Source organism: Cajanus cajan, chromosome 10, assembly GCF_000230855.2.
Source record: "Cajanus cajan strain Asha chromosome 10, NIPB_CcT2T_4, whole genome shotgun sequence".
NCBI lineage: Eukaryota > Viridiplantae > Streptophyta > Magnoliopsida > Fabales > Fabaceae > Cajanus > Cajanus cajan.
Window position 1 is genome coordinate 9,251,534 of NC_138526.1, and position 14,178 is coordinate 9,265,711.

General features: G+C 35.5%; 1 protein-coding gene across 1 annotated transcript; it reads left to right on the forward strand.

The window, feature by feature from the left end:
- The first annotated feature begins 936 nt into the window (after positions 1 to 936).
- LOC109792103 (peroxidase 7) lies at positions 937 to 3,624 on the forward strand. The gene is made up of 2 exons (XM_020351481.3): positions 937 to 1,543; positions 2,804 to 3,624. Exons 1-2 carry the CDS (start codon positions 1,301 to 1,303, stop codon positions 3,551 to 3,553), a joined length of 993 nt encoding a protein of 330 aa, XP_020207070.1. The 5' UTR covers positions 937 to 1,300; the 3' UTR covers positions 3,554 to 3,624.
- Positions 3,625 to 14,178: the final 10,554 nt, after the last annotated feature.

A 14,178-nucleotide genomic window follows, 5' to 3' on the forward strand; every position in this document is an offset into this window, starting at 1 on the left:
CGTCTTTGTTTCATTCTAAATTATGGTGACATTTTTTACACTTGTCTTGTTGCCGATTACAAATGTAAATGCATTATTTGAGCTCACGCATCACTCATCAACCATTAAACAGACAACAGTCAAATATTAACCGCAAGAGAACTAAACCTTTCATGGTAAAGTAAATTATTCTTCTATTTCTTTTTATAAGAAACATAACAATGTGATTATTAATTTTCAGTTCCACCTTTAAAAAAAAAAAAAAAACTTTATATAGGGCTATGTCACCGAGTTATATTAATCATTTCAAGTGTTGTAAAACTACAACTTTATGATTTCCTATTGATTCGTTGGTGACCCTCACGTTCACCCTAAACTATACATGTTGAATTAAATCAAGATCTTCATGGACATTAATACATTACGGGAGCGGATAGACGCACAATGTCCGAACTAATTTAATTTTAACTTCATATTTCGGACAGTCACCAATCCTAAATACTAGTCCTATCTATAAGTAAGATGGGATAAATTATAGACAAAAATAGTAATTAATGTAATTATTATTAATTAATTCTATTAATTCAAGTTTCGTTTCAAACATACCCTTTATTTTAAATAGCTGTTATATTTAATATTAGTTATAAATAAATGTATAGAAAGGAGTTACAATAAAGAATAAAGATATAAAAGAAATTTAATCATAATTGTTATTTATAATTAAGATTAAAGAAAAATTTAATTTATTACTTATAATTAGGATCGAAAATAGTATTAATTACTAAAAAATAAAAAAAAAACTTCTAGAATATTGAGAAAATGGATTATACACCAGTATTGTAAACAGTTTTACATAATCATTTAATCACAAATCATCATGTAAAATAAATTTCTTTACTTTTACAATTATTGCTTTAAAAGTCCTACCAATGATAGTTTCTGTATTGGTTGAGAATATAAAAGTTTTTGAGCATGACCATTAAACCTTTTTGGAATTTGAGCATAGGACTATTACTCAAATTTCTATCCGCCAAAATATAGAAAGCAGAAATTCTGAATTAAATGTAACATGTTGATGTGGTTGACTTGAATTACAGAAAACCCAAGCCAGTTGTCACACGATACCACAATGTCTGCATAGTTCTTCACCAAGTATAGGCTAGAAAAATCAGTAATAGCAGATCAAAAGAACGCGTTGGCATGTCAACCTTAAGAAAGTGGCAACCACGTTTTCATCAACATCTACCTTAAATACGTGCACCACTCTCTCATAAATGCATGCAACACAGCAACACATAGAATTTGGCATTGCTAATGAAACATGAGGCTCCACTACCCATACCTTACCCTTTTCATGCTTTTGGACATGAGCACCATAACCATTTATGGTCTTGCTACACAAGGAACCATACCCTCTGAGGCCTTGCTGTCCATTGGTCACTATCAAAGAACATGCCCAGATGCTGAAGGCATCATCTCACAAAAGGTTGCTGCTTGGGTTAAGAAGGACCCCTCATTGGCCCCTGCCATCATTCGCCTTCACTTCCATGACTGTGCTGTTAGAGTAATAATCACAGTACTCAATCTCTCTTTATGTGTCTTTCATCTACTCATTTCTTCCTTACTTCAACTTGCTATGTGCCATTTCATACATAATCATGCCCCATTGTAAATCAAGTTGGTTGAATTGTAAATGTTTGATAATATTTATTGTGAATAAGTTAACTAATAAATGTAAAATGACATAAAATAAATATTTAGTTATTTGAAGTAAAAATGAGATTTCAGATAAAATGAGGATAAAATTTAAAAGAAAATAAAGTTAATAGTAATTTTCATAAACTATTTCAAATAGCTTATGAAAATAAACTCGTACATCAAATAAGTCTATTTTAGTTTATGATTCTAAATTAAGGTTGCAATTATAATTGTGGTGTAATTCTTTATATTAGGGGAAAATATGGGTGATGTGGTCTCAATTATAATCATAATTAGATGAATTAAAAACCTTTATGTTGTGATTGTAATTATGATTCAGGATTGTAATTTTAAATTATATTCTGGTCAAATTAACATATAAGTTATTAAAATTAATTTTTTTTAATATTTTGTTAAGCGTACTTTTAAAATAATTATTATAAAAATCACAAATCAATGATCTTAGTATTCATGACCCATTCATAATTAGATGACTGTTATGAACCATTCATATTTACATGAGCGTTAAAAACATTAACACCGTCATTGCATTATAATTAAATTCATTTAAAACTCAAAATAAATTTATATGAGGATAACGCGACAATTTGAACTAGAACATGATCTGTTACATGACTATTTTTATAAGATGTTCATAATAACTGTGATGTTGTTAATTGGGACCGGAACTTACTTCTGATTTCAAAATTGGATCACATGCAGGTCCTGGTCTCATCATTGTCTGGATGATGACAAACAAAGCTTTATTGAAACATATGCAATAAATAACCGGACCATGGTGCTACCATTTGCACTTTAATTTCTCCAACATCAATAACCATTTCTATTTGTTACTTATTTTCCCTCTCCTTGTTTCTACACAATTTTGCAGTCATTGTTTAAGTTCATAGAACAAAGTTATTTGTATTATCCAAAATGAAATGAATTACCTTTTTAAGTAACATTAGTAACACAAATATAAAACTTTACTAGTTAAATCCCTAATATTATTAACTTGCGGATTATGACTTAATATTGTAATATTGTGATTAGAAGTGTTAACTTTAAGTGAATGTAACATGAATTGCTTTGTTTGATACACTTCAACTGATGAAAACTAATGCAGGGATGTGATGGATCAATTCTGCTTGACCATCCAGGGAGTGAGAGGAGAGCCTTAGAGAGCAGAACTCTGAGGGGGTTCCAATTGATTGATGAAATCAAGGTTGAGTTAGAAAGGAGGTGTCCAAGAACAGTCTCTTGTGCTGACATTCTCACTGCTGCTGCAAGAGATGCCACTCTTTTGGCTGGAGGACCATTCTGGGAAGTCCCATTTGGTAGAAAAGATGGCAAAATTTCCTTAGCCAGTGAGGCCAATTTGGTCCCCCAGGGCCATGAAAACATCACAGCCCTTATTGCATTCTTTCAAGAAAGAGGGTTGGACATGCTTGATTTGGTCACTCTCTCAGGTTCACACACAATTGGGAGGAGCACTTGCTCCTCTTTTGTGGACAGGATTCACAACTTCAATGGGACTGGAAAGCCTGACCCCTCACTCAATGTCTATTTCTTGAAGCTGTTGAGGAAGAGGTGCCAAAGGGTATTGGATTTGGTGCACCTTGATGTTATAACCCCAAGGACTTTTGACACAACCTATTACACTAACCTTATGAGGAAGGTGGGGTTGTTGTCAACAGATCAGTTACTTTTTTCAGATGCAAGGACTGCTCCTTTTGTTGAAGCATTTGCAACACAGCCTTTCCTTTTCACTAGCCAGTTTTCAGTGTCAATGGTCAAGCTTGGGAATGTTCAAGTTCTGACTAGGCCTAATGAAGGTGAAATCAGAGTTGATTGCAATTATGTCAATAGAATCTAATATGTGGTTAATTTTGTTGTTCCAATTTTACATTTGGGATCTCAATAAATCGTATAGCCAGGATTTGTGTCTTTTGCATATGATGAACATTGGTGAGTGTCTCTGCTGCTGTGTACACTAAATATATTGATAAATCAAATACAATTACAAACTTACTCTTCATCCTAGTATCTGATCATCTCTCTCTCTCTCTTCCCCATGCTCAACTTTGAATGTATGAATGAAGTTTTATTTTTCTACAATTCATAGAAATAAGAAAAATACATTCATAGAGTTGTGTATCTATTCACTCGCCTATCATTTCAGTATATAATTGATGTTCAATCACCACAACCAAGATGGACCACTGGCTACTTCAGGGCTACAGAATTGATGTCCTCCAACATTGCAACTCTAAAAAACCAAGGGAAAGTCCTCCTGCATCCACTGAGGCAAAATCAATTTATCTTGAAGGAAATATCATTCACTCATCTTAAACATAAGTTCTAACCAGGGGCAAGCATGGATAGTTTAAAAGAAAACATGTGGGGTGACACAGAGTAGCAATGCCACGTTACAAGTTACAACAAAGCTCATCCTCACCCAATGGCCTTACAAACAACCCACGGATTCTGTGGGGTGATACCTCTCTAGACATCTAGTGTGACAAAGCAGAAAGCCAGAGAACTACTACAGTTTCCTGAAAATGTAAAATACAAGAAGAATTAATGCCTAGTTTATATAGAAGGAAATTTGCATAAAAAACTGACGGGCATTTGAAATTATTATACATGCCTTTATGCTGAAACAATTTTAGAAAGGAAACATGCATCCAAAATAAGAGGAAATAAAGACAATATTTATTTTTATAAAATATTTATATCATGAGAATATAGCAAAAAATACTATTAAAAAGAGAGTGATTGCATTAAACCAAGAAGCACCTCAACTAGTTATTATTTTTACTTATGTCAAGAACAAGTCATTATTTTTAAATAAGTCTCTAGCAATCATTTCTAAGAAATTTATCAACCTTATCATTCTAATTATATACATAAAAAAAATAGAAAAATTGAACCAAACCAATAATCAAGGAACAAAACAAACATGAATGAAAGAAATCATGATATACAAAGATAATGCCACCAGCACAGCGAAAATGAAGCCGTGAGCATTGTGAAGATGAAGCAACAAATTTGAATCCATTGTAGAGAAGATAGTGGTTTCAGTTTAGGGTTACTGTAAGCACAGTGAAGATGGATCGATGCAGAAAAGGAACAAGTTCAGGTTGGGTTTTCTGGGAAAGAAGTAAATACAATAAATTCTAGAAATTCCTTTCATAGTGGTGAAATTCTCAATCTGTCATTTGGTTTAAAAAAAAAAAAAACCTGGTTAAAGAGGAAATTGATAACAAAACTACAAAATTTACAGCCAGTCTTATATTGAATATATAAAATCCAAAATCCATCCCTCAACTATCATGCATTCAAATGCTAACTTCCAACCCCTGACCTTTCATTCATTAGCTAGCCCTACACATCTGTAACTCTAAAAGTGAAATGTATTCCAATCCAAATAATCATGACAGTTTCCAGCTTGGTTTGACTTTGACATATAAAGCAATAATATGATACAAAATCCTTGAAAGTAAATGAAGCAGATCAAAAGTACCTTGGTAAGAAAGAGGACAGTTATGACAAGTTTCAAAAAAGTTTACCATTAATATGGTTATAATATCAAAATGAACCTAAAAACTGATATGACATAGAGCAGATCAAAATGAACCCATCTTCTTTTTACATTTAAATTTAACTATCAAAAGAATAGACATTGACTGGTCATCACCAAAAATTCAAAATAACTTAAAGTGCAAATAGAAAGTTCCTCACCTAGTTTTGCTCCTACAATAAGCCTCTAGCAATCACTATACGAAGAAGTTTCTCTGCCATATGATTTTCATTTTCTTTAAAGAGAGCATAAATAATTATTTCATTAGTTACAACATCTGCAGTGATGGAATCATGCTTTGGAATGCAAGAGGTGACATACTCAAAGATCCAAGAGGAGTGGGCTAGACATGAAGGTTTGGGCCAGTCAAGACCCAAAGGGCCTAATGGGGTTGGAAGGCCCAAGTCAAGCTTCTCATGGGCCTATCTTGATATGACCATTCTTCTTATGTTTTAGTAGTATAGTTTCCATTTATTTTTGGTCTTGTATTTTGGACCACATAGAGTAGCATTTTTGGGTTTTAGGCTTGTTGGGCCTAGTTTTGGGCTTCATGGACCTTTGGACTTTTGGTACCCAATATTGGGCTCATTTTCATTCTTGTAATTTTTCCTTTTCATTGTATTTGTTTGGCCATTGTATTTAGGTCATTAGAATAGGAAAATACAAGGAAAACTTAAGTGGACGGATTAGGTTAAATTAGGGTTAATTTGGAAGTCATTTAAGTTGCATTTGAGTCACATGTTCCACACCACTAGTGGCTGAACATGTGCTTACTCAAATGCAACCCTAAATGCTATCTAAATTAAATTTAAAAGCATGGAACACCTAAACTCACGGACTTACACATGTGCACCTAAATTTGAATTCAAATTTCAAATTTGAATTCAAACTTTAGGCACCATTTTGTGAAGCCTTAGTCTAGGCGCCAATGCTTATCAAATTCGTGCATACTTAAGTCATTCCTTCACACTTTGTATTCACTTTTGATATATGAAATTTGAGAGCACATTTTCTGCCAAATTTCTTCAAGAGTCACCGTGAGAGAGAGCCTTCACTTTTAGGAACCCTAGCTAGGTTTTCCTACCTTTTGAAGTGAGATTTCCCTTGATCTTTAAGCTTGGATGCTTCCATCCTTGGCTTAGCCTCATTCCATCCGTGAATCCTCTCCATTCAAGAGTTCAAACATTCGGTCATCAAGTCTCCATTGAAGAAGATCCGTGCATTGGTGAAGCTAAGGAGAAGAACTTCATTCACTTCTCCTTCCTTTGCCATCATGCAGGAAGACAACCAAAATCTTCCATCATTGACAACATGGTCAAAACTTCATCAAACAAGCTCTCTTTACAAAACCCACTGATCATGACATTATATGTCCAAACATCTAGATGATAGCCTTTAATCAGCAGATTCTGAAAAACCTTTTGTGCCGTCTTAAGTCTTCCACTTTACACAATCCATTCAGAAACTTGATGAGGTTTTTGCGAACACTCCACTTGGCAAGCGGACTAAGTTTCGATGTAGTATTTAAGTATCGTCCTCTAGGATTTGAGAATTTAGTAATTCTTACTCTAATGATCCAATAAAAGACATTGATATGATTGAAAGTGAATTAATGCGAAGTAAAATAAAACGATAATGTAAAATTTATAAGAACAATTATATAAAGCAAGGATTAGACTCAGGAGTACTTGCTAACTCTTAAATCTTCTTAAAATAAATATGATTTCAATTTCATGACTTCCACGTTCATTTAGTAATTCAACAAGATTCCTCAAAGTTGAATCCTAAAGTGATTAATCTAAAACATGATTCCTCTATGTTTTGAAATTAACACTTTGCATTAAGAACAATAACTTGAACAAGGTGACTAAACAAATCAAGTCTATTCCTAGAGTAAGAGATGTGATGGAATAACACTAAGGCCAAGAAGACCAAGAGGTGATATATTGAAGGAGGCAAGAGGAATGGGTTAGTGTTGAAAAACCATAGGAGGAGTGAGCCTACTTTTGGGCCTTAACTCCTAAGTTTTTATTAGCATAGCATTTACTTTTATTCCTATTTTGCCCTTGTCTTAATTTCCTATTTTACCCTTGTATTTTGGATATCTTAGACATAGGATTTATTTTACTTGTATTTCCCATTTTTACCCTTGTATTTTGGGGTGCCTTAGTCATAGAATTTATTTTTACTTGTATTTTCCATTTTACCCTTGTATTATGGGGTACCTTATAGGATTTTATTTTATAGCTAGGATATTTTATTAGGGTTAGAAAAAGGCCTAGACGTATATTTTTGGTAGCATTGGATTTGTTTTTGGACTTGGTAAGGCTTAGGCCCAAGTGGAGGGCACCTAGGATGCATGGTCTTATCATGCACCTAGATGTAGCTTAACCAAACCCAAAGATTCCATCCTTGGCCACCAAGTAGCATCTAGGGTTAATTTAGGTTTCATTTGAAGTGCATTTGGCTTGCATTTAATGCAACCCTAATGCTTCCTTCCTTATATAAATACCCTAGGCTATGCAACTTGTAATTACTTTGGATGTTGAATATAGAGAGAGCCTTTGTGCCTTTATATCATTCCTTAGTCACCCTTGGCTAATTCGGCCACCACCCTACCATCTCCACCTTGAGAGAAACAACCCTAGAAGTGACCTTCATCACGATGAAGTGAGCCAACCCTAGAGTACTATCCTCAAGCCTTTCATCAAACACCTTTTACCTAACCACCAAACCGTTCCATTCCATCATCATCCTCCCTAAAACCTTGCGCCACCTTGAAGAACTTGATCTTTGGAGAAAAAGTGTCATTCCTTGTTCATCATCTCACATCCATGCAAGTAAGGATGCCATCAAGATGTTTAGGTGAAAGATTCAGTTCGGGTTTTTAAAAACGTTTTCCAACCGGATTCAAAAACCAAAAATCATACAACGGGTGATCAAGCCGATATAAGCATTAAGAGAAGAATCAAGCACAAGTAATGAAAATGAAATGCATATATATATTTAAGAAGGAGAAGAGTTAGTAGTTACATCCAACCAATCCTCAATGATTCAGCCCTTCATGGCCATTTACAAGATCAAAGGAGTAGAATAAGAAATTACAAAGGAAGAGATGAAGAAAAGGAGTTGATCCTCGTTCCCAAGTGATCCAGCCTCCAAATCTTCATTCCCACTCTGTTCTTCCCCCTTCGTGTGCTCCCGATCTTGTTTTTGCTCTGTTTTTTTTTTCTCCTTTCAGTTCTTCTATTTCCCTTTTATATTAGCTTCAAAACAGGGGAGAAATTAAAACTTTCAAGCCCACCACTACAGTTGTAGAATCACAGCTATGGTTGTGGAGAGTTCTTCAAGGTGAAGTAAGCTTCATAGCTACAGCTGTGGTTTCACAGCTGTGGAAGAGAATATGCACAAATGTTTTGATGATGCCAAAGTGATTATAAAGCATTGAAGAAGAATCAAGGTTGAGCTAAAGCAAGTTGATGCAAGAACAAGATCTCAAGTGGTACATAGATAAGTCTTGTCAACTTAGCTAAGTATGTAAAAGAATCTTTTGGAATTGCAAGTATGCTTGGCCTTGAGAATAAGTTTTCAAACATTTCAAATTAATCACTTTAAATTTAAACAAGTTTTAAATCTTTTGAAAGTAAGTAAAAATGTTTTCAAAAGACTTAACAAAAGCTTTAAAGAATAGTTCAAATCATTTCTTAAAAGAGATTTGTGAAAGAAATTATTGAGATGAAGTTTTCTACACAAAAGCTTTTGAAACAATAAAAATATGTTCTGGTAATCCATTACCAGAACAGGAAATTTCAAAGTTCAAATTCTGAATACAAAATGTGTTCTGGTAATCGATTACCAGACCCTTGTAATCGATTACTAGAAGATAAAACTTCAAAATTTGAATTTAAATTATACAACGTTTCAATCATTTTGAACTTTAACCGTTGTAATCGATTACCAAGTCTTGTAATCGATTACCAGAGCCTATTTTCTGAAAAATTATAGAAAGTTACAACTCTTCATGAAAAGACATAACCTAAGAAACAATTGTCTATAAATACCTATAATTTTTCAGAGAAAGGTGACGAACTCTATTTGTGAAAATAATCTATACAAATCACTTGGCCAAAATCATTTGCAAAATCTCTAAAGAGTTCATCAAAGATCATGAAAGTGTAATATCCACTCTTTAAGAGAGTTATTCTGTAATACTTAATAGATCATTGGATCTGTAAAGGAGAAAGGATTTTTCTCCTTGTTGGTGTTTGAATCTCAACACAAGGAAAGGGAGTTCCGAGGTGTTGGAGGATTCATTTTCTTGTAAGGTTTACAAGAGTAGTGGAAATCTCAAGTGGGAGACTTGAGGACTGGATGTAGGCAGGATTGGCCGAACCAGTATAAAATCAAGTTTGCAATTCTTCTTTCCCTACACTTTTAATTTCTTGTTATTAATTATAATTGTGTAGTTTGCATCATCATTCATTCTTTACATACAAATTTGTCTAAGGAAATAAATTGATTAAGAAGTAATTGGAAAAGTTTTTATAAGAGGAAATTTAGTAAACTTAATTCATCCCCCCTCTTAAGTTAATTGAGGCTAAGGGACTAACAGTTGTCACTGTAGATACTACAGCGTTAAGGAATAGAAAGTTGACCGAGAGTTTGAGTTCAAAATTCTGTTGGATCGAGCGCTTACCACTAGGCCAAAAGCTATAGCTTATAGTCAGGGCACAACTCTTTTTACTTAAGAGCGCAGCAGCCCAAGCGCCATGATTCGACAGTGACTTGGCCCACCTAGCCTCCGCCACGGGATAATTGATGCAACCCGCAACAATCTCCCCCTCAGCAATTGCCCTGCTGGGTATCGAACTCATGACCTTGGCTCTGATACCAATTGTTGGATCGAGCGCTTACCACTAGGCCAAAAACTATAGCTTACAATCAGGGTGCAACTCTTTTTACTTAAGAGCGCAGCAGCACAAGCGCCATGATTCAACAATGACTTGACCCACCTAGCCTCCGCCACGGGACAATTGATGCAACCCGCAACAACAGCCATAGCTGTGGAAACTCCTTCAAGCTTAAGGAACCTCCAACATTGTAGCTGTGAATTTCACAGCTATGGCTGTGACTCTCTGGTGCTCTCTCTCAATCATCAGTGTTCCATGGCTCAAGCTGTGAACCTATAGCTTTATCTTCAAGTCTCTGGACCCTTAAATTTGCATTCCAGATTTCCACAGCTACAGCTGCAAAACCACAGCTATAGTTGCAACTTTCTGACCTTCTGATTTCTCCCCAGATTTCCACAACTATAGCTCTAGAACCACAGCTGTGGCTGTGGAATTTTGTCTTCCTGAATTTTCTGTAAAAAAGGAGGGAAATGATAGAGGACCATCCTTCGAACTTCATGTGGGACCCATCAAATGGTCCATAACTAGGAGAATGGAGGAAGATGAAGGAGATAGCATGCCTAGAGCCATACTCATCATAAATATGGAGTATTGATCCATCTCCTAGGCCCATTTTGAGTAGTATAGGATTGTATTGCTTTATTCCAATTTTACCCTTGTATTTTGGGGTATTTTAGTCTTAGAATTTATTTTACTTGTATTTCCCATTTTACCCTTGTATTTTGGGGTATCTTAGTCATAGGATTTATTTTCTTTTGTATTTTCCATTTTACCCTTGTATTATGGGGTGATTTAGATCATAGGTTTTTATTTTTGGGCTAAGGTGATAGAAGGAAATAGGAGAGGTGAAGGTTGAACTCCTCCTAAACTCCTCCTAGGCACGAATCTTCTTCAAAGGAGATAACACCGAATGGAATGGCTCTTGAATGGAGGAGGAACACGGATGGAATTAGGTCTAGCCTTGGATGGAAGCATCCAAGCTCAAGAATCAATGGAGAGCTCACTTCAAAGAGAAGGAATAAGGTGAAATTCCTAGGGTTTTGAGGTGAACTCTTAGAGACTTTGAAGAGAGAAACTCGGCACTATGGCTCACAAATTTCATATATGATTCAAAGTAGATGATGCAAGCAATATTGCAAAACTCTTCTTTAGAGATGTGGTTAAACTCCATGGGCTTCCTAGGACTATAGTTTCAGATAGAGATACTAAGTTCCTAAGCCACTTTTGGCGTGTCTTATGGTCAAGACTAGGAACCAAACTCCTCTTTTCAACTACTTGTCATCCTCAAACAGATGGCCAAACTGAGGTAGTGAATAGATCTGTCTACTATGCTTAGGGCAGTCCTAAAGGGCAATCACAAATCTTGGGATGAGTTTTTGCCTCACATTGAATTTGCCTACAATAGGGTAGTTCACAAAACTACCAATATTTCTCCTTTTGAGGCTGTGTATGGGTTTAATCCTTTAACTCCTTTAGACTTGATACCTCTTCCTAATGTTGAACACTTCATTCATAAGGAAGGGGCTTCAAGAGCTGAGTTTGTTAAAAAACTTCATGAAAGGATTAAAACTCATATTCAACTCCAAAATGAGAAATATGCCAAACAAGGAAATAAAGGCAAGAAACCTATGATCTTCGAGGAAGGTGATTGGGTTTGGCTTCACTTAAGAAAAAAACGTTTTCCAAATCAAAGGAAGTCCAAACTCAGTCCTAGAGGAGATGGTCCCTTCAAAGGAGATAACACCAAATGGAATGGCTCTTGAATGGAGGAGGAACACGGATGGAATTAGGTCTAAATTCAAGTGAAAACAAGGAAACTAGTGCACTAGTTTTTAGGTTTTGTTTTGGATTCTTTTGTACACTTTTTTTTTGATCTTTTGAAACACTTTAGGCTCTGTATTTCCTCTGTTTTCCAGCCTTAATACCCTTCTTTTTTTTATTTTTTAAATTTGAATCCACAAGAAAAAGTGCACTAGAAGTAGATTAAGCACTTGAAATTTTAGGTAACACAAATTTTCTTTAAGATTTTTCAATGGAAAGTGATTTGAAAACTTAAGTACATAAAAGAAACCTAACTCTAAAGAAATTTGCTAGAACTAATAGCAAATTATGAACTCAATAAGGTAAAAGGAAAAGCACATATAGGTAAGCACAAAGAGAAGCAAAACCGAGAGCAACAAATGAACAATGTACTAAAAGAAAATTAGGTCAACATGCTATTCAAGGAATTTTTGAACATATAAGGACTAAACAAACATCCTAAGACAAAACATGGATTAAAAACCAAAATCTAATGCAATGCATGGAGTCCAATCACGGACACATACAAGGAATGGAGAGACTCAAATAAAAGCAAAAATAAGCACAAGCAAATAAGTCCTAAACATTGATTGTGGAAGAAATCAAGAACAATCAAACAATGGATCTATGAACACAAGAACATCAACAATATAGATCCGAAAATGAAACTTAAACAAGACAAGACAAACACATAAGAACACAAGAAGACACGGATACAAAAAGTTGGAGCAAACTTATCTCCTTGAAGACCTTGCTTTGATACCAAAAATGATAGAAGGAAATAGGAGAGGTGAAGGTTGAACTCCTTGATGTGCTTCCACTTGGATGCACATAGGAAGAAACTTCAAGTCTCCACGGATCCTTGGAAGGAACTTCAAGGATGGAAACTCCAAGAAGACTCAAGGTGGCCGTAGCTTGCTCACAAGCTAAGTTCCAAAGAAGTAAGGCAACCTAGCTCTACAAAGAGAAGCACTCAAGGAGGGTAGAGAAGGTAGCCAAGGTGACTTTCGGAGGGAAAGGTTTCAAGTAGTGAAAACTCATTCAATTAATCCAAAAGTCGCTTACAAGTCTCGGCCATAGTGATTTATAGGAGAAAATTAGGTTAAGGTGACCTTGGGTTAGCCTAAGGTTAAGTGGAACCAAGTTAAGGTTCACTTAACCTTAGGCGCCCAAAATTTGAATTCAAAATTCAAATTTTGGTGCCTAAACCCGGATCCCCCATGTGCTAGCTCATTTGGTATGTAATTAAGAAGCCATTTGAGTTGCATTTCGGATCACACCATGTGCATGTGTTGCACATGGCCGAAATGCACACCAAATGTGCTTCTAATTACATGCTAATGTAACTTCACATGTAACCTAAATAACCCTAAATTCACATGACCTCTAAATGTATATCCTACACTACATGGCCGGAAATACAAGGCCCAAAGAAAATACAAGGCTCTAAGGCCCAAATCCTATACTACCCTATACTACTTGGGCTTGAGTTAAAGCCCAACAAAACAGAGTAATGGGCTTCTCTTGGGCTTGGGCCCACTCTTCATGAATCCTCCTTGCCATAGCCCTAGTAGTTGGGCCCTTAGCCCATGGGCCTCCTCCATCATCCCCTCCTTCTTGAAGAGGATTTGTCCTCAAATCCAAAGCATCCTCCTCTTGGGCAGCTAGTCCTGTAAAAAGAGATAGATCAGAAACATTGAAACTAGAACTAACTGCATACTCAGAAGGGAGATCTAAGACATAGGCATTATTATTGATTTTCTTAAGGATTTGAAAAGGGCCATCCCCTCTAGGACTAAGTTTTGACTTTCTTTTGGAAGGAAACCTATCCTTCCTAAGTTGTAGCCAAACCCAGTCACCTTCCTTGAAGATAACTTCTTTCCTACCCTTATTATTATATTTTTGGTATTTTTCTGTTTGGAATTGAATATGATCTCTAACCCTCTCATGTAACTTCTTGACAAACTCAACCCTAGATGTGCCTTCTTTATGAATAAAGGAAGCAACATCAGGTAGGGGTAATAAATCCAATGGGGTAAGAGGATTAAAGCCATAAGCAATCTCAAAAGAAGACATGTTAGTGGTCTTGTGAACCACTCTATTATAAGCAAACTCCACATGAGGGAGATAGTCATCCCATGACTTTTTATTGCCCTTGAGGATTGCCCTCAACATAGTCCCTAGAGACCTATTTACTACCTCAGTTTG